Here is a 25,479-nt window from a genome sequence, read left to right on the forward strand (position 1 = left end):
CTAAAATATCAAGCTTTAACATGTTAATCAATTTTTTAATTTATCGCTTATTAATTAAAATATTTGAAAAAAAGAACAAAAGTTACTAATTTATAAATCTATAAAAAATTAACGCAGCAAAAGGTTCAGTTCCGCAGATTCAATTATGTATCTGAGATTGAATTTGACTTATTTTGCTTTTTAAGAAATTATCAGTAAATTGCACCCCAAATAATTGCGGCAATGATTATACATCCATTCATAAATAAGATTTGATGCCTGGTAGTCTGGTAGCCTAAACTAACTAATAACTTACTTTGTTCACACTTCTATGATCATTGAAAGATTTTTAGGATATTTCTATAATTTAATTTATTTTCCATCACATTAACATGTTGGTATAAGAAAGGCAATAGTTTTTTTTATAGATTGTAATTTCAAAAGTACACCCTGCAAAATTTTCTTCTTTTTCGTATAGCTGGAAAGAATTTTTCCTGGACAAAGAAGATCTTGTATACAAAGAACATTTATTCCAAGAAAGTCATACAAAGATTTTGCAAAGTCTTTGTGTCAAGAACACATTTGTTTCTTGTGCAAAAATGGCCCAGAGCATATTAACAACTGTTATGCAAAAAGGAGATCTCTGCTTGAGATTTAAGGGAAAATATTTCAGAGCTGCTGTTTGCAGATCGAATATACATCGAGAATAGAACAAAGCTGCAGATGGACGTGTGCGGACATATAAACAGAACGCAGGTTTTACAAAGGGATTGTGTGCAACGAGTTGTAAAGAGCTTTGCGCGGAGATAAAAAGCCGATGATTATTCGCGCGACCATACTCAGAATAAACTATTTGAAGTAGAGTGAAAAAAACAAAACAGGTTTTATTACTTGTTCAAACTATAAAAATTAATTATAGATCAATTAGAAACAGCTTGGAATATATTTTAGATAAAAAAAGAATTATTCTCAGGAGAAAATAAGAGTTAAGCTGTTCACATATTTATTTACTATAGGGTTTCTTTGCTCATGTTGGCCGTGGAGTAGATTAGACATTCATAGTATAATAGTACCTACATGATAAGTTACACGAGACGTTTTAATTTTAATGATTTTTTTTTCACTCAAGAACAAGGCCAATGATTGAGAATTAGCTCGATTTCGTCCAAAAATACTCAGTGCTTAATTTCTCTCAGGGAAACTCGGACGCAAGTGATCCTTTTTTCTACTTCGTCAAATCTATAATCTAAAGAAAAACTAATACTTGCATCACATCACTGCGGTTTTTGTAAAAGAGATTCGGCTATCTAATTTTTATTTCTACTCTATGTATGTTTTCACATTAAAACAAAAAATATAAAAAGGCGAAAGAGTTTTTTAAATGCATATAGATGAAGACCGTATACCAAGAGAACGTGCGTTGTAGTGAGTTTGATTGACATCTTTTGATTGACAGAATAGTTCAATTGCCCATTTTAATGGTCCAGGCTATATTACACATATGGGTTTTAAAGCAGAAGCCAGTTTTCATTTTAGATTATTCGCAACAATGCCTCTATTTAGAAATTTTACTTACCTGAGAAGGGAGAAGGAAAAAAATGTCAATTTGGCACGTAAATTGTCCAGAAGTCTTTCTTAAATGGGGCGAAAACTTCAAAGAACTGCTAGGCGTCTCTTTTCCGAGAAAGTTACTCCTGCGTACAAAATTATCTGCTAATTTGAACAGATCGGTTGGGGGGGGGGGGTGCGAAAATTGGCTCAGTCGCCTATGATCTGTCCACAAAGATTGTGCCACCTCTCGTGCCTCCTGTCTGGGAACTTAATTGTATCCAGCCAGTGGCGTAGGCGGTCCCCTTTAGAAGTGAATCCCAGCTCCAGTCCACCTACGCACAATAATACAATTTATTTTACGAGGGGCGCGCAATTCCCATGATTCAATAAAAAAGAGAAAGAGCAGAACGTGGTAGATTAATGCTCCGAAAAAGGAAATGCTCACCTAAGTAGTCATCGGACTTGCCGAGGTCCTTGTCCCAAACGGAGAACATCAACGTCTTGCTTGACAATTCACCCATTTTTATTTCAAAGGTGAAGTGCTCGCAGAATTCCGGATTTAAATTGCGCCATTTGATGGCCGTTTTGAATTTGCGTCTATGTGGATCATCTTTCAACTGACTGCAAATATATACAACAATAATTATTTTTAATTTTGTACAATGTAGTTCAATGAAAAAAAAATAGCAAATTTATGTATGATTTATTAGGATGAAAAACATTCTGAGGGCAGAAATTGATTAGTTTTGCACAAAACGTTAGCGCATGAGACTTTTATAAATCCAAAATACTTATGGATTTCTTTAAATCGCGAATTTTGATTAATTGGGAACGTCAAATTTTTAGGCCCATATGTGAATAATCACTGACATACTCCATTCAATGTTGCTTGAAATTGCCAACTTACATTTTGACGAAGGGATCTGAGGTCCCATTAGAGTCCATGGCTAGCAAACCAGCGCACCTGATTATTCCCACCGTGATAGCCTTCCGCTTAGTGACGTAATTTAGGGCGATCAGAATGCGCCCTCGTCCTGGTCCCTCGTCTGCACAAACCTCGTCCTTTGACAAAAACCAAAATGATGCAGAAAAGCAGAACTTTGAGAAAACCTACTGGGTACGGCTTTTCTAAAAATACATTAAAACGGCTGGTTTTGCCCGGCGTCAATCTGGCGAGATGCAAACGAGCTGATCCTAAAGCTTCGTCTCCATATTTGTCCTCGTCTAATGAAATAAAATATTGAAACATATTGGTGGAGAGTTTAAATTATTCAGATATTCACCATAAATTACAATGTGAAGTGTTTTACGAATATGATCAGCCGGTGTTACATGGAACCAGGCGAGTGTTTCATTGAATTCAGGATCTCTTGTTTTGTGAACTGTTTTGGTCCGAAGCGGTGTAATTGCCTTTAAAATGTACATACAATTCAATCAGTATAATAACTCATGACTGGTTAATAATATCAATCCATATCCTCAATACTATATTATAGACACTTTGTATCAATATGGCTTTACTTAATTTAATTCTATACAAACAGTCAGCAGGAAACATTTATAATGTTAGTTCAGTTTGTATTTTTCGTGACTATATGGGCTTTAAAATATATTTATTTAAATGTAAAATTAATTTTATATTTACTTGAAAAAAAATTGTACTATAATGAATTTACATTCTAGAAAAATATTCAATTTAAAATGCCAAAGAAAGGAATTAAAATCTATTTAAATTCAAATTAATGTTGAATATAATTTTTTTACATTTAGAAGTAAGCAATAAGTCGTAGCAAATACACAACAATTTTTTATTTTAATTGTATTAAATTGCATCATTAAATAATAAAATTTTTATTATATTTTACAATTGAATAATTTAACAAAAATTTCAATTACGAAATTTTAGTTTTATATTTATAGCTGCAATAATGTGCTATAAAATTTATGAAATTGAATCTAAAATATTAAATAAAATTTGGTTAAATTGTACAATTTTTAAATAAATTAATAATAAATGCAATCAAGTACAATGAAAATTAAAATTGTATATGTATTTGCTACTCATTCTTTACGCATGAATCTGCAATAATTATATTCAATGTAAATTTGAACCCCTTTGTTTGGTATCTATAAAATTCATTTTTTTTTAACCATATTTTTCAGATTTCTAAATATTATCTTGTTTAATAAAGTATTTGATAGGAAAATTAATAATACCTTTCCCGACGTTGATGGAAGCAGCTGAGCTCTGCAATAAGAGTCGCACAGGCCGTTGACGTCCATTCCCCTGAGACCTTTGGCTCGTATCAAGCAGCAGTGAAGCGTGCTTGTTTGAGGATCAAAGGTGACGGAAAACTGCATGCTTCCTAAATAAACTTGGATCGAATTTATTTCATCAGTCGCTTGGAAATTTCATGTAAAAATAGCGCACCTTCGTCAATTATGACGTCGTCCTCCACTTCGGAGAAAACACTTCCGGCGCGATCTGAGGAAGTCACCGAGCTGGAGCCCTCCTCGGAAGCCCACTGGTGGGAAAGACTACTTTCTCTTCGGGAAATGTGACTGGTGCTGCTGTGTACGTGCACAAAAATATACAAAAATTTAAAGAGTGCAGCAAACAATAATGGTAAAACTCATAATTTTTTAGAGGAAACTGAGAAAGCAAAAATAAAATGTGTAGAGCAGAGCGACTTTTACTTTACAGATGAAATGGAGTGAACGTGTGAAAGGGGTGCGTGTCTAACGACAGGGGATGGTTGCGGCGGCTGTGGTGGTTGAACGGGCGGTTCCTCTTCTGAGCTGCTTTCGCAATCCTCAGCGATCGAAACTCTTTGCAAAGGACTCGGAGCTGCAAATGATGATTGAGAAATTTGGCTTTAATTGGAACTAATTTCTGAGTTGAGTAAAACCTGGTCTGAAAAATTTGCTGATCCGTCCATTCAGTGATCCAGGTTCAGGCAATTCATATTTGGGCATTCCCTGAGTAAAAAAATGGATTCATTAAATTTTAGATAAAAGTAATAATTGTGTTTGCAAAAAGAGAATAATAATATAATTATTTCTTTGGCAATTGAATACACATAAATAAAATTATTTGATTCTGACAGGCATAATTACAAATTTTATTTGCCATTCTGAACAGTGTTAATAAGAAATATTCTACAGTGATAAAACTAGAAAATTTTGCATAAATAAAATGTCTCAATCATACTCTAAAAATTTTCAACAAAAACAAAAATTTATAACACTTGAAAAATCAGTTTTTCTGCAATTTTTCAACAATAAAGCACTTTAAATTAAAAAAATGGACTTCCATAAATTGGCTTTACTGCGGTGCAGTAATTTTCCTCCTTTTTTTTTATTGGAAGATTTTCTTCAAAAAAATTAGTTAGAAGAATTAAAAAAAAAATTCAGAGGCAAACATATCTGGCTGGCAGATAATATCATGTTTTAAACCAACCTTAAAAAACCAGGCGCCAGACTTTTTCCACATTTCGCGCGTCTCGGCGCAGATTTTGCACAGCCAGTTGGAGGAGCCCGAGGCGGGGAAGCGAAGCCCCGAGGCGGCGGCTCCTTCTTCGACGCCGCACTTCTGGCACGCGGCCTTTTTGCAGTCTTTGCAGAGCGACGCCGTTGGGCCGAGAAAGCCGAAGGTGTCGCCGCACAGGACGCATTTGTTCGACCCGTCGCCCAGCGCATTTTTCTTCATACTCTCCACGTGGTGCACTAAACGCCTGCGGAAATTGGAAGCGAAAAGATAAACAAACAATAGTCGTGTGGAATTTCAATATCCGCGAGCTTCATTTTTACTCCGTTATAATCAAGGCTTAAAGTTGGCCAGAGACAAAAGCGTTTTCAATTCGCTCTTGTTTCACTAACAAGACCGTCGGCGCCATGAATTTTTTCTGCGTCCCCAGCCTCATTTTGCTCGGTCGCGTATATCAAAGCGAGTCGCGCGATATAATAACAGAGTTGCGCAAGAGATCAACTTGCCCTATTCTCTGCTGCTCAGTTTTCTCCAGGGTTTCGGCTCTCTTGATGACGTCAAGGATGGTCTGCTTCTCCTGCTCGTTGAGGGCCTCTGGTTTTTTGGTCAGCGTGTGCAGCGACTGCGTCTTCACGGACCAACCCGTCTGCAGTTTGGCGCGCAGGGCCAGCTGCCGGTCGTTCGGACACGTCCAACTGTCCCGGCCGTTGCTCAGGTCCACCATTGGTCTGAGTGGATCAAAGAAAAACAGACGCGTTAATCGATTCTTGATTGGAAGTTATGGTGCTTTAATGAGAAAGTATTGCCCAGCGGTTGGCAATTTATTGCAAGTTGTGGAAAAAAGCTAATCTGCAAAAGGTTAATTAATTATTGATCTAAAAGAAATAATTCTAATTGTAAAATACTTTGCAAACTGCGCAGTTTTATAACATCACGGCAAAAAAAAGAAAAAAGATATGATAAAATCGATAAAATTAAAAATATACATTTACATCGTGACATCGTGGAACCTCATTATCTGGTAAATGAGACACAGATCAAGTTTCTGGGTCCAGTGCAGCAGGATGTAGGAACGCGCAACCACTTTTTATTTCCGTCTTGAGGGATAAAAAGATGACGCGCGTTCTCCATCTTTCAGCTGCACCTATTGGAACGTCAACTGTATGACGAATAATGAGAAATTGAATATTCCATATAGCATCATCATTTCCACGAATGTGTGTCGCGGAGAGGTTAAAATTTTTCACCAAGCTTTTCTTCTCGTGTTTCAGTCAATTATTGTAAAAACAAAACAAAAATCTTATATAGCTTTTTCAGGCTTTCACTGCCGTTTATTTTTTATGTATACAAGTGGGAGTTAATTTATTTAGGAAATAATTTTAAATTTTTGTAAATAATCTAATATTTTACTGTGCAGGACAGTATTGTTTCAAGTAAAATTATTTTGTTTTATCATGTAGATTTTGCGCAGGAAATTAACATTTTAATTGAAATTATAGTGTACCGTATCAGAGTAAAACGTTAATTTAAAAGGATAACTAGAAAGAAAGCCGTTTTGTACGTCCAGTTAAACATTAAACATGCAAATTTTCCCTCCGAAGGTTTAAAATAATGCGCTTCATATTCCTATCTATGACGAGTTTGAAAATTGTTGCAAAACTAACTGCTAAACAAACCATAGAGGACAAGAAACCTTTTGATCTGAAAACTTCTCACTATGATATGATAAGAGATTGGCGGAATGAATTAGGAATAACTTTGAGAGAATATTTAACTTCCAGAAACTCTCCAGCATGAATCGTATTCAAACTCTACCCTCCCCTGGGAAAGCAATGATGCCCCAAAGTCCTGAAAATAAACTAATGGGAATTCCGAGAAATATTCGCTTTTCAAACTCAAAGTTCTGCAAGCATGGTTTTCTCGTTCCACCCACAGGATTGGAATTGAATTTACCCTTATCAACTCTGGTCTCAAAAATTTAGACACCGTGCAGTTCAGGCTGTTCAGGTAAAAAACAAACACACACACGCTTTATATACGTTAAATATATTCACAAAATACATACAAATAAGAAGGTTGGTTCATTTTTCATGTCAAGAGACCTAATTGAAAATTGAAATCAACCTCTTTTTGTATTATGCATTTAACATGTTACATACATATCTTACACCCATCGAAGTTTTGGATACATACTTTTGCTTAACGTAGCATATTCAAGCGAAATTACAACATTTGAATTTTCAATTTTTGTTTATAAAGCTTAATTTTTTTTAATCTCTAAACCTAAATTATAAAAAGAATTTCAAAATTGGTTACAAACAAATAAAAATGAAATAAATAAAAATGTAATATAATTTTAAGTTATACTAAATTTTGTTTACAATAATAGCAATAATAAAAATAAAAATGTAACCATGTAATGAGTAAAAATAATAAATTAAATAGCTGTTTTTATATTTTATTATACAAAATATTTAAAACAAATGCTTCTCAACGCCAATAAATATTTTACATTTATGGTGTCTTTCTAGCTGTTTTATAAGGCTTTGATTGTGATTAATCACTCTTTGAATTGATGAAATAATACGTTTGGTCCATTTTAAAGTCAAATAAAATAAAATCACTTGATCCGCAAGAAAAAGCATTTTCATATTACATAGAGTAAAATTATACTTACATAAAAACTGAGCTGGCAAAACGCAAAAGAGCAAAGACGCAATTGAAAGGATTTTGAAAAGTGAAATTCGTGTCAGGGCCAAGAGTGCAAAGGAAAATTATACGGTGGTGTGTGCGTGACACAGATTCGTCAGCACTGCACGATTAGCATATAAAAGAAGCAGCCCGCATATAAAAGCACAAACAACAATTAAAACAACGTGTGCGCAGAATGGAAGAAAAATGCACGCAACAAAATAAACTGCGACATTGGCGAAATTTCGCATTTCGATCGAATTGGCCGAAGGGTGGTTTTGTACGCAATGTCAGGTCAGAGGTGTAACTCAATATCCATACCTGTGGCTGGAGTGGTCACATGAAAAATGAGATAGGGTGGCCGAGATTCGGGAGGAGCGCGGCGGCGCCTGTTGCTTCTGAGGCGCGACTGAGGCCGCCGAGCAGCGGGCCGCACCACCGAGGCCCCGCCGAGCGAGCACATTGCGTATCGATCGGCTCTTATCAGGCACAAATGACGTGGCACCCACACTCGGCTTGCCCCGTCACTTCATTCCAAGCACTGCACTTTCCGCGCTCCACCTTCCTAATTATCGCTGCGTATTATTTATACATTCGCGCGTGTTATTTTTGTTGGCTCGTTAATTTTTAATGCTCACATGGATCGCCTTTTTATAGCTCGTCGGTTCTTTCGTCCCTTGATGTTTAAAAGCCTCACTGCGAAAAAAGGGGTATTTTACGCTCACAGGTTGGAGGATTAATATACTCACGCTGTGTTTGAGTTTCAAAATGAACAGATAATGGATAATGGGGTGCTCTTGTCTTTATTAAAAGCTTTTGTTAACATAGTTAACATACATTGAAAGCCCAAATTTCTATCTGATTAATAGTTATTTATTAAAACTTGCAATTCTTAAAATCAAGTGGCAGTTGCAATTTTCTAGTTGTTGTTTTTCTAATTAAAAAATATATTGCGCTTGAAATACATTAAATAATTTATAGTAAAAATTACATTCATTTTTTCAATCAATAGAGATCAAATTCAATATAAATAATCTTGTTTTTTTTCCAAATTACAAAACTAATACCGTGAATTGGAAAGAAATACAAATATTTAAAAAACCAAAAAACTTATGTAATTCATTTTTCTTCAGAAAGTTTTTAACTCAACTCTAGAAAATATTCCAAATAATAAACAATAAATAGAGGCAGATACTTGAAAGTAATAAACAAAAATTAATATTCGAAAAAATTAGAACTTATTTAAATTTTTGTTCAAATAAACAATTTTTTACAAATATAAATCAATTTACACAAATGAGTGAAAATCGACTATAAAAACATATGTTGTCAGCTAAAATAATATGTTAAAAGATGGTCATGTTCTTTTTATGATTCATTATGATTAAAATTGAATAATGATTTCTAATTAAATAATAATTCTGCAAATTACATAATTATATTGTTACTATTTATTGGTTAAGTCTGTGTTTCAACCTAAAATATATATATTCGCAAAACCTTATGGATCATCAATAGCTTGGAACCATTAGACGCAATAAAAATCAAGTGCGTCAAAGAAAACAATGGGTAAGTGCTTTTGTTATCTCCGTTTTGTGTATTTTAGCTGAACGGTATCGAAAAACGCCAAACATCATAAATAATGATGAGCGAAGGTAATTCAATAATTTATTGCGATTTGCCCCGGCGGCGGTGGCCTGGCCAGTTCGCGTGCGCGCCCTTTTTGGCCACCGGAGCTTCTATCTTTAGCCGACGACGAGCGAAGAGACGTTGGCGGCCCCTGGAAATCGAATTTCCTTGCTCAGAGCGAGATACATCTTTGGCGGAAATGTAGTATGTGTGTGATTGCGAGTGAGCACGCTAAAGCACACACACGGCTATCGCGATTGCTCGTCATTACTCACCAGACTAAAATAGTGCGTTTTCACCACCCGTCCCTCAGCGAACCCTTTCATCTCACTGAATGTGGAGAAAAAAAAGAATCGGTTTTAGCACAAAAGTCAGTCGGTGTTTTAGCGAAAAGAAAATAGTAATTAAAACACTAAAAAATTTAAAATGTTTATTAAACAAATCGCACTAGTTGCATCTTAAAAAATTCGTTTCTTTTCTTACCAGAAAATGTTTGTATTTAAAAAATCTGAAATTAAAAATTTTTATTAATATTTTCTGAATTTAAGTTTCATATTTGCAAACACTTGACACATAAATATGCATAAGATAAAATAAGAAATCATCTGAAGTGAATTGCGGAAAGTAAATTGAGCTACACATTATAAGAAATCTGGACGCAAATTTTTTTTAGTTAAAATTTTGAAACAAAATACCAGCAGGTTTTTCTGTGCAATAAAACGATAAACATTTCTTCTTTCTGCAATATGTCAACTTTGTTTATAATTTATTCTCTCCTCGAAATGTCTACACAGAGCTGACGACAATAATAATTTAATATGAATTATATAAAAATGCTTGTGATTGGATAAACTAAATAAAAATAAACAACACATTTCCAACAACAGGAATAACGTCCGATGAAATAAAAAGGTTGTTGCACGGGAATAGACTAGACAGCGCTCTACGATGCACATTAAAATAGACCGCAATGATAGACAAATGGCAATTATCAACCGATCAGTTTCTAAAAAATGGACATTAATAACTAATTCTAACATATCTTTGGTGTGCTGAGTAGATGCCGTGCACTTGACAATAAGCGGTGTGGTAAAATAATAAAATTTGTGCACGGATTTTAAATCAACTTTTAATTAAAATGCATTCGTGATTTGAGACTCGAAAAGTTCAATTGCGAAATGACGCAATAAAAATTGAAATATTTCCTGACGGATTTATTAATACAATCATAAATCAATTGTTTGGCGGAACATAAAGGAAAATTTTAATCGCCAAGGACTTGATAGATTTATGTATCTTTGTGCCCTTTTCCATACAGACTGTTCTCCAGCTCACAAAAATTTTACCTTTTGCAATCTCCCAAAACCGATATAGCCGATTCGCTCACGTCCTGTTTCGCCCTGTTTTTACGGCTATTTCATGAGCGGCCGTAAATGGCTAAAAATGACCACTCGACCGTTCTCGAATCTCTTTTTATATTGATTTCAAAAGTCCTCTCTTGAGGTTTGGAACACAAATTGAGATAGAATCACGCCCCATGAGAGTCTGACGCGTTTTCTTTGGTCCTTCTTTCAATCAATTCCAACGCAGTGAAAACAAATAATTCAAAGAATTTTTCTCTTTTAATATTAAATAACAAAAGCGATGCTTTTTTAATCACAGATGAGTGCCAATGTGTTATTTACAAGCTGAGTGATATTAATTTGTTTGAATTTTTAGTGAATTTGAGCTGCACTGTCTGATTAGAGTAATTTTCAACTTATCAGCTTTACATAAATTTATATTTCCTAATATTTAAGCAAAACTTTTCTATTTAATTCTCCTCTTAATAAATTTTGCTTTGGATTTCAAACAATTGGAATGTGCCCGAAGTCTGAATTCTGAAACTTAGCTCTTGAATGACTTGAAAGAACAGAACTGGCGGTTAAAAGAGGCGCAATAAAGAAAAAAAGAATGAGGGAGGCTTGGAAAAAAGAGGCTCACATGGTGCGCACCAGAACCAAGCTGCTTTTATGTTCTCCAGCGTTCCATGCAAAAGTAATAAGAGCATCAAAAGTTAGGTGCACTTTGAGACTTTAGAGACTGCAGTTTCGTGTTTGAAATGCAAACGACGACGTGTCGTAAATTTGGCACGATTCGGTCAAAAAAGGTGCGTAGAAAGGAAAAGGAAATAAAATTTGAAGCTGCGGCTGGGGAATAAATTTTTACAGTGCAGAAATTTAATTCCACAAGTTTACGATGTGAATGTAAAAAAGAAATTGATTGAACTAGTGTCTCATCTGGTTTTTGGTGCTAAGCCAAACTTTAATTTCCTTGAATTGCATAGAAAAATACAATATTTTTCTGATATAGAAGAGAATTTAAAGGGCCTCTCCAGAAAATTTGTTATCATTGAATTCAAAATAAGAATAAATTTTTGGATGAAAGTGCACGATTAAAAAATTTGCAACCCAAAAGGTTGCAATAATGGTGAATCCAATGTTTTCCACTAAAAGGTAAACACCTTTTTCAATCCTAAGGGGTGCGAATTTTAGATCTCGATTTTTATCCTCTTTGAATTCCAAACTAGGGAATCAATTTAAATTGAAATTCTTGTGAAACGAACAGAATGCATCCTATTCAAATTTCGCTTCAGGTGAATCATCCCTGTTTTCAGGGTTGCTCTTTGGTTGTACAGCCAATCAGACAGTGTACATAACAAGAGGTTACACAGAGCAGAAGTGATTTTTAAATTGAGCTGCGCGCTTGGATCACAGTTCAGGTGACAGGGGGCGCTGACGAGTTGGTGGCCGCCGCCAGGGCCGTGTAGACCTGCGTCTGCTCCGCCCTGAGCGCGTCCTTCATGGCCGCCGTGAAGGGGTCAAAGGGCAGCGTCCTTCGGCGCCGCCGGTAGATGCCCTCGCGCCGCTCCAGGGCGCAGGTCAAGTGCTCCTCGGGCACCTGCACGTCCAGGAATTTCAAAAGGGAGCGCAACTCGCGCTCGACGTCCGAGACAAGTTGCTCGTAGTAGAGGACGTGCTTCGGCCCAGGGAAGTTCTTCAGCCAGTCGTTGTATGTGTTGGACCACATGGACAACTTGTCAGTCACAAAATCTCTCCAATCTGTAAAAGGAATTAATGAATAAGACAAATTTGACGAAATTTTAATTTTTATCAACTGAAGAAAAAGAAAATGTGTGAAAATATTTCATGATAATATAATATAAAATAAAATAAAGTCGCTAACAAAAACACTTGGCAATATCGGGAAGAAATTAAAAAAAAATCATCAGTTATATTTAAAAAAAAAAGGAAAAAAATTATAATTATTTATTTACTTATTATAAAAAAAAGTTAACTATCACAAAATGTATGCATACATTTGCCCCTGTTTCTCCTGTATCTGTCTGGAGCAGCAAAACCAATGTGGCCCCCGCTCTGCCGATTGAACTCGGCTTGGATGGCTTGGCCCGGCGCCCTGATGAGGAGAACAGCCTTGGCAAAAGGGGCTCGGGCCGATTCGCCAATCTCGTGGGTCTTGACGGCTACCACCGAACCGTTCATCACAGACTCGGCAGGAAAGCCGTTCTTCAGCAGCCCATAGTCTTTGTACACACTGCCTGTGTATGTGCCTGAAAATTATTTTAGGTTTTATTAAGTGGGAAATTTCTATTCAGCTATTCAGGTTGATTAAAATTATTTTTTCCCAAAATAATAAAAATAAAAATTTTTAGAAGTGTAATACTAAAACTAATTTGTTTTTCATCAAAAAAAAAAAAAAAAGTTTTTATAGTATTCCTATTGTTTAACTTGGACTTATTACTAAATATTTTTTTGCTTTTTACCAGCAGCTGCTAGCATAGCGTCCAAAAATATATTTAGAAAAAAAAGCTTTTTTATTCAAAATAAAATAGGAAAAGACAAACTTATAAAAAAAAATTAATTATTTATAGAAATTACAGTCAAACATTTGTAAATAAATATTGATAAAATATAATAAAAATTCTAATTTAATAAATTTAAATTAATTCAAGTCAGTTCCAAAATTTTAGTTTCACCACTGGTAAACGTTAGTGCCTATTTTGAAACTTATTATCAAATTAAAAGTAAGCGAAACATTTTTACTACAAATCATTGTTTTTAATTCATCATTGCATGAAATTATATCATTTATTTGCTTAATGCTTGAGAATATTTCACTACAGTAAGAGACAAAAAGCCTTGTTAATTGCTAGAAAAGTTTGCATGTTACTTAAATTTAAAATATTAATTATTATTATTTAACAATCTGATGAGCAAATCCTATAATCTTCTATATCAGATATTTATATAATAATAAAAATTTCAAAAAAAAAATATTGAAATAGCAGAAATATATTGATAATTTCTTTTTCAAAAAGATTTTTTTTTTAATTAAAAATAAAAAATATATAGAGTGTAAGCTTTTCACCTGTGGCCTGCTGAATGAGGTATCTGACCCAGGTATTGCCGCTGCCAGGAAAAGACACAAGAGCCGTGACTGGTCCAGGTGGCACTTTGAAGTGCAGTTGGTGGCACCAGTGCAGTTTGGAACGTCTGGAAGAAGCGGCAGCCGCACTGCGGATGCTGGCGGCCACGTCATGATGGCCGCTCAGGCCGATCTGCGGCACCTTTCCCGTCTCCTCAGGGTTAATTACAGCCTGCAATCAGAATCAGAAGCTAAAGCACCGCTTGGAAGTGGCAGTTATTGGACAACTTTTCTAATTATTTTTCTCATTTCTGCCGAGATTCTTCAGCGCGGGGATTAAGTCAGAGAGGAAGTTTCGCCCCGGGGAAAACGGAAAAGTTTTGCTCCGCCGGCGCTACCTTACCTTATAGAAATGATATCGACGCGGGTCGACATCAAGGGATATGGAAGAGAGCAGCAACACCCCCGCCAAGTAGGCTCCGAGAATTAGGCTGAGAGCACAAATCCGGCCTCGGCACCAGTACATTCCCCCAGGCCACCAACACCACGAGCTGCGGTTCCGACCTGCCAATCAATTTTTCCAATAAAGTGCGCCGCAATTTCCACCATTTACAAAGAGCAATGAGAGCAGAGGGAAAGATCAAAGAGCAATGAATTTTTTAATAAATTATAAATTTGAAAAAAAATGTAAACAAAATAAATACACACAGATTTTTTTGCTTAATTTTGTTTCCGAGTTGAACTTTTTTTTAATAGAGGTAAAAATAAAAACCAACAATATAATTATAAAAAATAAGCTGATAATATTTTGTATTGAATCAAATTAAGGTTAACAAAGTTTAAAAAAAAATGTAAACACTATAAAAACTATGCAAAACCACTTAGAAAACTTTTAAATCTAGAAAAATTATATACAGCAAAATGCGTTTTTAATCTTATGACCAACACTTATGACAAGTAATGGTTCAACGAAATTTGATTTTCCGAACGTTTTCACTCCGCCCTTTGAATACATAAAACTTTGACACTTTTTGATGCAAAAGCGGCTGGTTTATCCATAGCTGTCAGAGCACATGGTGCCATACCCTCTATTGTCTTAATTTGACATAACATCCCTCTCTAGCTCTGCTCTCCATCGCCCAAATTAATGGCTCAGGCTAATGACCTGCGTTTGAGGGCAAGGAATGGAAAATAATGCCGAAGGCGCGGTGAGGGGGTGATGAATTGGTCGGCCGGCCATGGCCCATCAGAGCAGTGAACCCCGGTGGCAGAGGCGCCCCTCGTGCTCCGCCATCTCAACTCCGGCGCTGCTGCAACACACACACAGACACACGTCACACCAAATGAGAAAGAGGAAAAAAGTCGCTCTCCAAGCAATCACAATTATGAAAAGGAAAGACCGGTCTGGGGGAAATGAGCGAGTGGCTCGCTCACGTCTGACCCAGATAAATATACCAGGGCGCATGCAATATACCGGGGGTGGTTCGCCAAATCTGCATGGGGTGCATTAAAGAATTAGATACGGAGAGGGAGGTCGTTCTTTCTTTCTTTCATCTGCTGAAAGGGCGGCTGATCGATCTGCAAAATACCGCACACCCGTCGCCTTATCTCTTTTCCGCCTCTTTGGCCGGCCAGTTTAAATCTTCCGGTTGGTCTGATCAATCGGTATTTAGCGGGGGCAATCATCATTAGTGGCAGTCGGACAGCTAATGGCCCTGCTTGTTTCGAACTCCAGCCTTGATGACGAGAACGCGGCAAAAAGTGGCTGGCAAAAACTCGGTTGATTGCAAAATGATTGCAGCAAAAATTGTATTTTCTGTGTAAAACAGAAAATTTTTATTAAACAAATAAGAAGTCAGACGAGCTTGTCGCTCAAGTGGTCATTTGCATGCAATTCAATTCTCATGCGCATTAAAAAACTGGTTGTTGTGTTGTAATAAAAGTAATTAAGCTCAAAGATGTTATATAGAAATGACTCTCATGGCTGCACAAAATGATTAGAAGCAGGGTGCGTCCAGGAAAGATTTGAGGGTAAATGTTAAAAATTTTTCTTGAAAACATGCCAATCCAATTTTCAAGTATGTTGTTGGGGTGGTCAAGAGGCCTCGCTCACCAAATTTTCAAGTCAAAATAAGGGGTGCTTTTCCGGGAAATCAGATTTTTCCAAAAACAAAAAATATGGAATATCTTTGCTCCTATTGAGAAATTATTAATGATCTTTTCACTTCCAGACGTAACTTTTTACGCCCGACAACTTTTCTGTTGACAACTTTTGCGTAGGTCAAAGGTCAAGGTCACTAAATTGCAAATTTCACGTTATGACGCAATTTTCGCAAAGAAGCACCCCTCAGAAATTTTTCGCAGTATAGGAAAAAATGTAGCCCCAAGTGTGTAGAACAACATCCTTGATTTCCAGAATGGCATTATTTTTAGTTTTTTAATTAATTTTAAATGAATATTAAAAAATAGTGAAAAATCGCTTTTCCGCAATAGAAAGTAATTTTCAAACAGCGATAACTCATTTTCTGTTAGAGATACGCAAAAATGTTATAGAACAAAAAGGATTTGTTTTGACTTTTTGCATCTAGTCATGTATTGTTTATACAGGTCAGGTCACTTGGGGTCATTGACCTCAGTGACCTGTGACCTTTAAGAGCAGTTTACTGAATATTTGGCACATAGTTAGGAAGAACTATTTTATGGAATGGTTTTAATAAGCTCATTTTCCACAAATTATTTTTTGAGGTCACAGGTCACCGAGGTCAATGACCCCAAGTGACCTGACCTGTATAAACAATACATGGCTAGATGCAAAAAGTCAAAACAAATCCTTTTTGTTCTATAACATTTTTGCGTATCTCTAACAGAAAATGAGTTATCGCTGTTTGAAAATTACTTTCTATTGCGGAAAAGCGATTTTTCACTATTTTTTAATATTCATTTAAAATTAATTAAAAAACTAAAAATAATGCCATTCTGGAAATCAAAGATGTTGTTCTACACACTTGGGGCTACATTTTTTCCTATACTGCGAAAAATTTCTGAGGGGTGCTTCTTTGCGAAAATTGCGTCATAACGTGAAATTTGCAATTTAGTGACCTTGACCTTTGACCTACGCAAAAGTTGTCAACAGAAAAGTTGTCGGGCGTAAAAAGTTACGTCTGGAAGTGAAAAGATCATTAATAATTTCTCAATAGGAGCCAAGATATTCCATATTTTTAGTTTTTGGAAAAATCTGATTTCCCGGAAAAGCACCCCTTATTTTGACTTGAAAATTTGGTGAGCGAGGCCTCATGACCACCCCAACAACATACTTAAAATTGGGAATGGCATGTTTTCAAGAAAAATTTTTAACATTTACCCTCAAATCTATCCTGGACGCACCCAGCAGTTACTTTGAATATAAATTATTTGTATTATTTTAAAATAGGCCAGATTGTTTATTTTGTAAATCGACTTATGAATGCAATAATCTTATAATTAGAAAACAGTAGACTTTTTTGGCATCAATGTATTAGGAATTACACAAATTAAGTAATTGTTAACCTCTTAACACTAAAAAAAATTCCCATGAAAAAATAATCAATATGCAAATTTTATTAAATTTAACAATTAAATTAAATATTAATTTTTTTTATTCCATAAATTATTCCGTTCTTGTTGAAACCAATATTTCTCACCCCTCAGTAAGTTTCAAAGTAGACTTACATAGTTATTATTATAAAAATTTAGAAAATATCACAGTTTCAACCATACATTTATTTTCCAAAATAACTTTTCAGTTTAGTAACTCCAATTGAGATTTTTGGAATGCTGTCTTTATGAAAAATCGCGAAAATCGATTTGCACTCGGAATCTTTGTGACTGCGATTGGAAGGCTTGCATGTTTTCGCCAAGAGAAGTGGATTTGTTCACTCGATCCTTTCCTCTGCGTCGAATTCGGGTTTTCTTCCTCGCCCTTCCCGACATGAACGTGGCGTCTCTATCCAGAGAAAACGCCACACTCTTTGTGCCCATGAATATTTGAGCAGATCTCCACCGCCGAAAGTCGACAGGCCAGCCAGCAGCGAGGGCTTTATTCATTCGAACACGTCATGTCCAATGATTCCCAAACAGGTAGTGAAATAATGCAATGACTGCCTGCGCGCGATAGGCTGCACGCAACACATGAGGAACAATAAATAATTCATACACCACCGGCGTGGTTGTTCTATGGCCCAAATCTCGATGGTTTTTGCTACCGAGCGTTTGAGCAACACGTTGACCACCAGCACACGATTAGCCGAGGCTAATTCGAATAAATGAATCGCGAGAGAGAACGGTGGCACCTTTGCTATACACATGCTTTATATTTCCACACTCAATCAAAATGTCACTCATAAAAGAGCTGACGTGTAGGCAGTATTAAATGTAGTATAAAGACACCTGTGAACATTTCGGAAATAGAGAAAGAGTAGAATACTGAGAAAAATGGTTTTCTATATTTATTTTGCTCTGGAGCACGTCGACACGGAAGCAGAAGTTTTATGCAACTGGCTGCACTCGACAGATTACATCCCTTCCACAAAATGGGGTTGTTGCTCGGGGTGCTTAACCTTTAAATCGGTCACTCCACACAACGGTCGTGCAATAAAATGATTATATTTATTACCTGGAGCTGAAAAGGAAAAATCAACATTATGTCTAGCGGGGAGTCATTCATGCGGACATAAATAACTTGAGGTATTTAAGTTTACCAGACTGTATTCAAAATACGTCTGATCTGAAAGACATCTGTTTAGGCTTTGATGTAATTTACAGAGGAAACCCTGCTGCCTGCTTTATTTATAGTATGCAACTTTATCTACATTCATGCTATACAGGTTGCATAAAGTATAAGAAATAAGGCTTCCCTTGTAAATTAATGGAAAAAGAATCAGTGAACATTTTAATATATTTTTCCTGGAGCATCAGTAAGTTTATATAAAGGTTTGTAAGTTTTTAAGATGAAAAAAAAAACTCCAACTATTATGCAAGACATAAAAAAAGATCTCATTGTCAGGCAATTTGATTTTAACAGTGTACATTGCAGTGTTCAAATTTTCTTCTTTAAATTTTAAAAAATTAGACCCTCTTTCATATTATTTTTTTACAAATTATTTATAGAAAATAATGTAATGTCTGTTTTCAAATTTCAGACATGCATTACTGAAAATGTTATTGAAACCACTTGACTGAAGTTTTTGATATAATTTTTTGATGGTTTTATATATTGATAAATCATTTTATTGAATTGCATGTCTAATAAAATAGGTCCTAGCTTTATTTTCGTAATTGAAACAGTAATTTTATTTAGGACAAACTGACTAATGTTTTCATTTAATCAAGATTGTCTCCTTGGGTACGCACATTTATTTTAATTCCGCCGGCACTCAAGTTTGTGTTATTCATCTTTGAAAATGATCATTGCGCCAAATGAGCCAATGGAAGTCTGCCAAAAGTATCTCTCTTTGTCTTCCACTTTTCCTGCAACTACGATTGGGGTTGAAGTGATAGAGGCTTGTTGTTTGCGCCAGCGAAATTTGGCACGAACGAAAGAAGGGACAATCAAAATTTCGGCCAAACTTCTTCTTCTACATTTTCGCAGGGATATTTTTTCGTGAACGCGTCCCTCGTGCGCCCTCTCATCTTGTTTGGGTGCGCGCGTGCAGACAGAGAGGGCAAAGCAAAATCAGCGCGTTGTTCCTCACATACACACACAGAGTAGATAGCAAATGCAATATTGGTCGTCATGACAACCAACTTTCACAGCAAAGCAGGCTCCTCTACCCTGGCGGTGGCGAGAGAGCATTCACAAAATCGATATTCCAGGCGGCCGTGTGTATTTTGTCCAAAGCTTAAACATGCGCCGATTATTTAAACACCAGCCGACGTATTAATTACGATTGTCCTCAAATGAGAATAATTCACAATTGAAAGCAGGGACTATTTGAACATAAAGACACTTTTTTATTGGCGCATTTTCACGCCCGGCTGAGACAATGTTTATAAGCGCGTGTGGCGTGTGTTTATAAAAAGGGCCGAAATAAAAAGAGCCTCTCGCGACTTAATTGCAGCACCTGCACGCCTCCGGTCTGTCTGTCTGCCGAATGATTGGCAATGTTGAAGCGGCGCAGCGGCCATGTGTTCACTGAGCGAGATAAACGACGCTCCGCCACTTTGGCACGCTTCTTCTTTTTTGTTTATTATTTTTTTCGGACGCCTGCTGATTTTGATAATCCTTGCATGATGAACCCTTTGCACACTCGGCTGCCCCCGCCGCCGCCGCTGCACAAGAACAACTTTTATCGCGCTTGTCAATCTGTCAACTAATGCTACTCTGGTGTGCATAAGTCTCGCTTAACTTGGTGCTTGAAACAGTTGAGCAAAATTGAGCTCCAGAGTTTCATCTTCAAAGATTTTTCTGATCTAATTATAAGTGAAAGTTTTTACTTTTTATCATATAAAATTTAAAATATTAATTGAACATAATTTCAATTTTTTTATTAAAATTCACTGTTAATCTTAAAATCATTCATCTAGAAATTTTAAAGAAAATTATTTAATTTACATCATAACAATTTAAATAATGAGTAAGCTAAGAATAAGCACATTTAATGCTTCAAAGTTTTTACTCCAGCCGCTTCTACTCCGTTTCATATTTCATTTATTTAACTGATGAGCAAAAAGAATATTTCCATACATTCACTTAATGTACAGATTATTTAATCTTCTCTGACGGTACAAAATTTTAAATTTGGAAAAAAGAATAGATACTTTGATATTAAGTATATTGCATCAATTTTCACTTATATTCAGAACTCAGAACTTTTGAATGTAACTAAAATTAGTTCAAAAATTTTACCATCCTAATTTCCATCAACATCTATAAAAATTAAGATTTTCCAATTTGATCCATTACAAGATGAAAACAAATTATTCTGAAATGAAATTTGCATGGGCAGATTTATAGCAGGGGAATTGTTAGTGACATCAAGTAAGTCATATATTTTCACCGCTGAATGGTTTATATAGTTCGTCGCACAATGCTTGAAATCCTGCAATAAATCTTTGGAAAATTTACATGCGCGAGGACATTGTGAGTAAAAAGTGTTTTGGTGGAATGTTGCCAGCAGCAGATTCTCTGAACGAAAAACATTTTGCGCCGAACGAACGGCTGCTGCCGAATGGAAAGGTTAGGTGGACTTGAGGGACGCGATTTGTGAGAGTTATCAGCGCACACCCATCCGCTCAATAAAATCCCAGTTCAGCCCCCAAATCTCCATACGAGAAGCAGCGGATGCGGCACCGCGCTGCCGAATCGAATGATCCGAATAGAGGTCAAGCAGAATTTGACATTGGACAGACAGCTTGCAGAATAATTGCTTTCAAAGCTCGAATGACAAAATGAGTAGAGAGCAGAGTGAAATGAATATTTACAACACTTTTAGAGAAAAATATTTGGTAGCTTTGGTATCCATAATAATAAATCGCGGATCTCTATAATTTTATTAAACATTTAAATTACAAAAATAACTATTCATAAATTAATCAAATTCGGTAAAATTATAGTTAATAGTTTGACAGTTGACTGAGTTGACATATTAAGAGTTAGTTAATCATACATTTCTTCGTAATTTTAGATACTATTTATTTATTTAAATCATAATAATATAATGCAGTTTTTTCAGGTTTTTTTTTTAATTTTTCTAATTTATATTGTTTAATAGACATCGTAAAGCTTATTATACAAATATTTTTATTATTACTTTGCAGTTTCATTAAGCTTATATGTCAGCTCAACTCCTTACTCATTAGGCATAAGTAATATTTTCAATTATCTAAAACACAATAATTTTTTTTGTCTTTAACAACACTATGAAAACACAAATTTTGAGTAAAAATAATTAAATTTTTGTATTAAAACAAATTTAAAGACAAATGATAGAACCATAAAGAGAGGGGAAATTTATCTTTCCGGCATTTCATCCCACAGATTAAGAGATTTAGCGTCATTCCAGCATCTGATTGTTCAGCGCAAAGCCGATTTTTAAAGGGAGGGCGAATTTATCGATTATTCAATTCTTTTAATGGCATTGTGTGTTTGCTCTCTTCAAGCGCGTGAGAGAGAGGAAGGCAGACGGAGCAGCTTTTTGAAGAGAGAAGAGCAGATTTAAATACGGAAAAGTCTCTCTCGCTTCCTCGCAGGTATTTCTGAAAACAAAAGCTCTCTCTCTCTCTCATCTCGTCAGCCAACACTCATTTGAACCGCAGTGGTGGCGTTGACAAAATATTTGCAAAGAGAGATCACGCCGTGAATGGCGCCCTACACAAAGCTTGCTTTTGAGCGATGGTGTCGCAAAAATGATACTTTTGGGCACCAGGGCGTGAGAGCTGCCAGATCAAGTAACTGCGTGTCCCCTTCCACCGTCGGCGAGTTTAGGGAAAAGTTACAGGAAATGACATTTAGAAGAAAAAGCAATTTGGAATTTGAGTTTAATCGCGAGACGATCTCACGTGCGACCACACTCTGTTTAATTGCTCTCGGCAAACGGTGAACTGCTATATTTAATTCTGAGCACTGCAGTTTGCATCGGTTAATAAGCCGACTGCGAACGCACAAACGTAATTTCTTATCAGTTTATCGAGCTCACCCAGTTCCGAGTTCAGAGAATTACATACTAATCCGGTCAACACGTTCCCGCATGTTTCACACAATTACTCTTTCTTTGATATAAAGAGTATTATTGATCAAAACGACTCTTTCTAAACAGAGATTAAGGTTTTCTGAAAATAATCATCAAAAAAGAAAAATAATAATTCGGTATAATAAAATTCTCTAATTAAAAATATTTTAAAGAAGCCAGCAATAATCAAGGTCAATAAAAGCATTGAATTCATCAATTTTTTTTTTTAAATTAATATTTGCTAAAATTTTAATGTTATTAATATTACAGTACACATTTTCTAATCATAAAAGGGAAAATTCTCGGATTTTAATATACTCATTAAAACGCCCAATTTTACACAAACATTGAAAAACAAGAGATACATTTTAGCATAGAATAGAATGAAACATTGACTTGTAGGACAAAAACCACTATCAAATATTTTGCTAAAGCTTTTGAGATCAAAAAGTTCTCTTCCGCCTAACCAATTTGGTTTTTGTTCGTGTCCCTCAAGCCATGATTATAGCTTATGCTTCTTCTTCTGATGAAGCTTTCTAGTTTTCTACAATTAGTGTGAAAATTGCAAGATTAGTTTTCACAAAGATTTATAAATATTCCGCCTGAATAAATGTTATTTTGTAATAAATAAGAAATTAATTCATGCCTAGAATAATTATTTTAAAATAAAAATAATTTGATTCCTACCATTAATATTAATTTTTATCAATCTCTTAATATATCATGGATAAAAATTAGTCATTTCCATTTTTTTTTTTTTTTTTTTTTTTTTGTAACAGAATATAACAACTATGTTGTTTCCATTATTCCTTCAATTGCATTGTTCATACTAAAATTGTTTTCATTTTTTTTTCTTAAATTGCTGAGCATTGCCGACTTGTGACAAATAATTCTCAGAAGATACAGATTTTAAATTTTTTTTCAAGGTTTGCGCATCATAACAATGAAAAACAATTAGCCTGCTGTTTCAGCCTAATGATTTTGCTGGGAACGCTTTTGAACCCAATCAGAACTCTCGGCATCAATTAAATTCAATCTAATTATTGTGATTGCGCTTTGCTTTTTTAGTTTCACAACTTCTGTAGGAAATTCTGTTGATTTTCGGAACAATTAATTACTCATCGGACAAACATTTGCCGCGCGCCAAACCAAATATTTGACGAATGTGCAGTTGCAAATCTTGGACGATGACGTTTGATAAGATAGAGAGCACCACTTGAGGCCACACAATGTTCGCGCGGCGCGAGAACATATGGCAAAGCGGCGGCGGCGGCGGCGACTGAGTAAATACATTATTAGGAAGAACAAGAAGGCTCTTGAAATTGAAGAGCATCCGCCGCCGCTGCCGCGCCCGCTCGTCAAGAGACTACCTTTCGCGTGTCTCTCATCTCTTCATTTCTAAAAGTTTTCACGTATTAAAAATGCACTTTTACAAAAGTGTAAAGTGCCCTTCATTAGATTGGCGAGCAGACCAGCTGTGAACAAGATTCTTTCACGGAATAGTACCCTCCACGTGTAGAGCGACAGGCTTCACATTTTTTTTTTACTCACATCCCTTGCGAAATTAAATTCCTATGTCAAATCACGAAATGTTTCCAACAAATATCTAAAAAATTGCGACTATTTTTTGGTCCCACAGCAACTTGATGTAAAAAATTACTAATCGTGAGAGTGCTTTGGTTTTACGCGGCTTTTAAAAAGCCGTAAAAATTGGTGTTTAATGCCCAGACATGAAATAGAATAGTGCGGCCGTTAGTTCGACACAAGCCGATAAAGATAGGCTAAAGGGCTCCCCAGCGTTTCGGGCAAGTCAAAATTTCAAACGACTCTATTCGCTACAGACTATAATATTTTAATGCTACCAAAATCTTTCACGAAGAGCTTTACAAATGCCTCAAAATTAGTCAAGCTTGAGGGAAAAATTATAAATTTTTTTCATTCACGTACTGAAAACAAATTAGGGGAATTCCCTGCTAACTTCTGCGTTAAAAATTGTTTAGTTCGTTCTTAAAAACTGCATTTTTTGTAGAAAATGTATTTTTTTTTTATTTATATATTTACATTTAACTCTAATTTTTTGCGCTGTTCTCGGCTTAATTTTTGAACAATTACTTTCAAAACTTCCAAAGCAAAATTTAATTTTTTGTATGACTTACTTTTAAGGGAGGAGAGAATGATCAAATTAATTTGAATATGATCAAAAATTTAAATTTTATATCAAATTATAACAGTTTGTTGCATTAAAATTATTTATATTATAAATATTTCATGAATTATGCCACAATTCTTTCCAAGCTGCTATAATATTTCGGTCTTGTTTCGCTTCGTTTAAAAATTCAAAGCGTTGTTTAACAAAGTTCCAAACATAGGAGGCCAAGCGCAAAAAGCCGTGGAACGCACACAGCTATTCTCATCTGTGGCTTATTGTTAGCCCAACATGTCATCCCTTTGTGGAGAATCACTCAAGGCTCCACTCTCGGTGTTTTAAATATAGAGGACAGGTATGCACAGCCGCGCCTCTTGCCACGAATTGTATTAATAAAATTACGCCGGAAAGGTCGACGGTCACGAGATTAAATTTGCACGCAAAAATAAAATAATCAAGTTCAACAGCGACTGCAGAGAGGAAATGAAATGAAAAATTGCGAGTGGAAAATTGGGTACCTCGGCAGCGACGATCATTCTAGGGCGAAATCCAGGCTGGAGGAGAAGCTGCTCCTTGCTTGCTTTTGTCTCTGTGATTTTGCAGAGTCGAGATTGGCGATATCCGCACCCGCTCCGAGCCGAAAAGCTACTAGCTGGAAAGCAATAATTATTCGGTGCTGGTGCGTGCGTGTGCGCCGAGCAGAGCAAAGGCGGCGCCGGCGGTGCGCATCCCTGTGCTGGCTGCTGCTGCTGTGCACTCCACCCTCGCACTTTCCGGCCCGGCCGCCGGCGCCTCTGCATGCTCGTCCCGCCACTCTTTGAACCGAGCTACGCTCTCATTGGCCATTGGCCCGTTTGCATTTCCTC

The 25,479-nt window shown here is 35.9% G+C and overlaps 2 protein-coding genes across 6 annotated transcripts; both read right to left on the reverse strand.

The window, feature by feature from the left end:
- Positions 1-340: 340 nt before the first annotated feature.
- LOC132203061 (rabphilin-3A) lies at positions 341-8,264 on the reverse strand. 4 transcript variants are annotated; one of them, XM_059630516.1, is made up of 12 exons: positions 8,030-8,264; positions 5,524-5,745; positions 4,991-5,264; positions 4,440-4,509; positions 4,228-4,378; positions 3,962-4,101; positions 3,748-3,896; positions 2,814-2,940; positions 2,645-2,754; positions 2,438-2,592; positions 1,976-2,151; positions 341-1,862 (listed from the first exon to the last, which is right to left on the reverse strand). In XM_059630516.1, the coding sequence occupies exons 2-12, from the start codon at positions 5,739-5,741 to the stop codon at positions 1,738-1,740; spliced, it is 1,695 nt and encodes a 564-aa protein (XP_059486499.1). In that variant the 5' UTR covers positions 5,742-5,745; positions 8,030-8,264; the 3' UTR covers positions 341-1,737. The 4 variants fall into 4 exon arrangements, with proteins under 4 accessions (XP_059486499.1, XP_059486498.1, XP_059486494.1 ...); XM_059630515.1 differs by having other exon boundaries at positions 3,748-3,905; positions 3,962-4,098; positions 8,030-8,262; XM_059630511.1 differs by having other exon boundaries at positions 3,748-3,905; positions 8,030-8,251.
- Positions 8,265-10,072: 1,808 nt separating this feature from the next.
- On the reverse strand, positions 10,073-25,364 carry LOC132203769 (WSCD family member AAEL009094-like). 2 transcript variants are annotated; one of them, XM_059631781.1, is made up of 6 exons: positions 25,132-25,364; positions 14,928-15,069; positions 14,166-14,326; positions 13,766-13,994; positions 12,696-12,947; positions 10,073-12,438 (listed from the first exon to the last, which is right to left on the reverse strand). In XM_059631781.1, exons 2-6 carry the CDS (start codon positions 15,007-15,009, stop codon positions 12,095-12,097), a joined length of 1,068 nt encoding a protein of 355 aa, XP_059487764.1. In that variant the 5' UTR covers positions 15,010-15,069; positions 25,132-25,364; the 3' UTR covers positions 10,073-12,094. The 2 variants fall into 2 exon arrangements, with proteins under 2 accessions (XP_059487764.1, XP_059487763.1); XM_059631780.1 differs by having other exon boundaries at positions 14,928-15,072.
- Between the last annotated feature and the right edge of the window lie 115 nt (positions 25,365-25,479).

Source organism: Neocloeon triangulifer, unplaced genomic scaffold (assembly GCF_031216515.1).
Source record: "Neocloeon triangulifer isolate White Clay Creek 2 clone unplaced genomic scaffold, ASM3121651v1 ptg000017l, whole genome shotgun sequence".
Taxonomy (NCBI): domain Eukaryota; kingdom Metazoa; phylum Arthropoda; class Insecta; order Ephemeroptera; family Baetidae; genus Neocloeon; species Neocloeon triangulifer.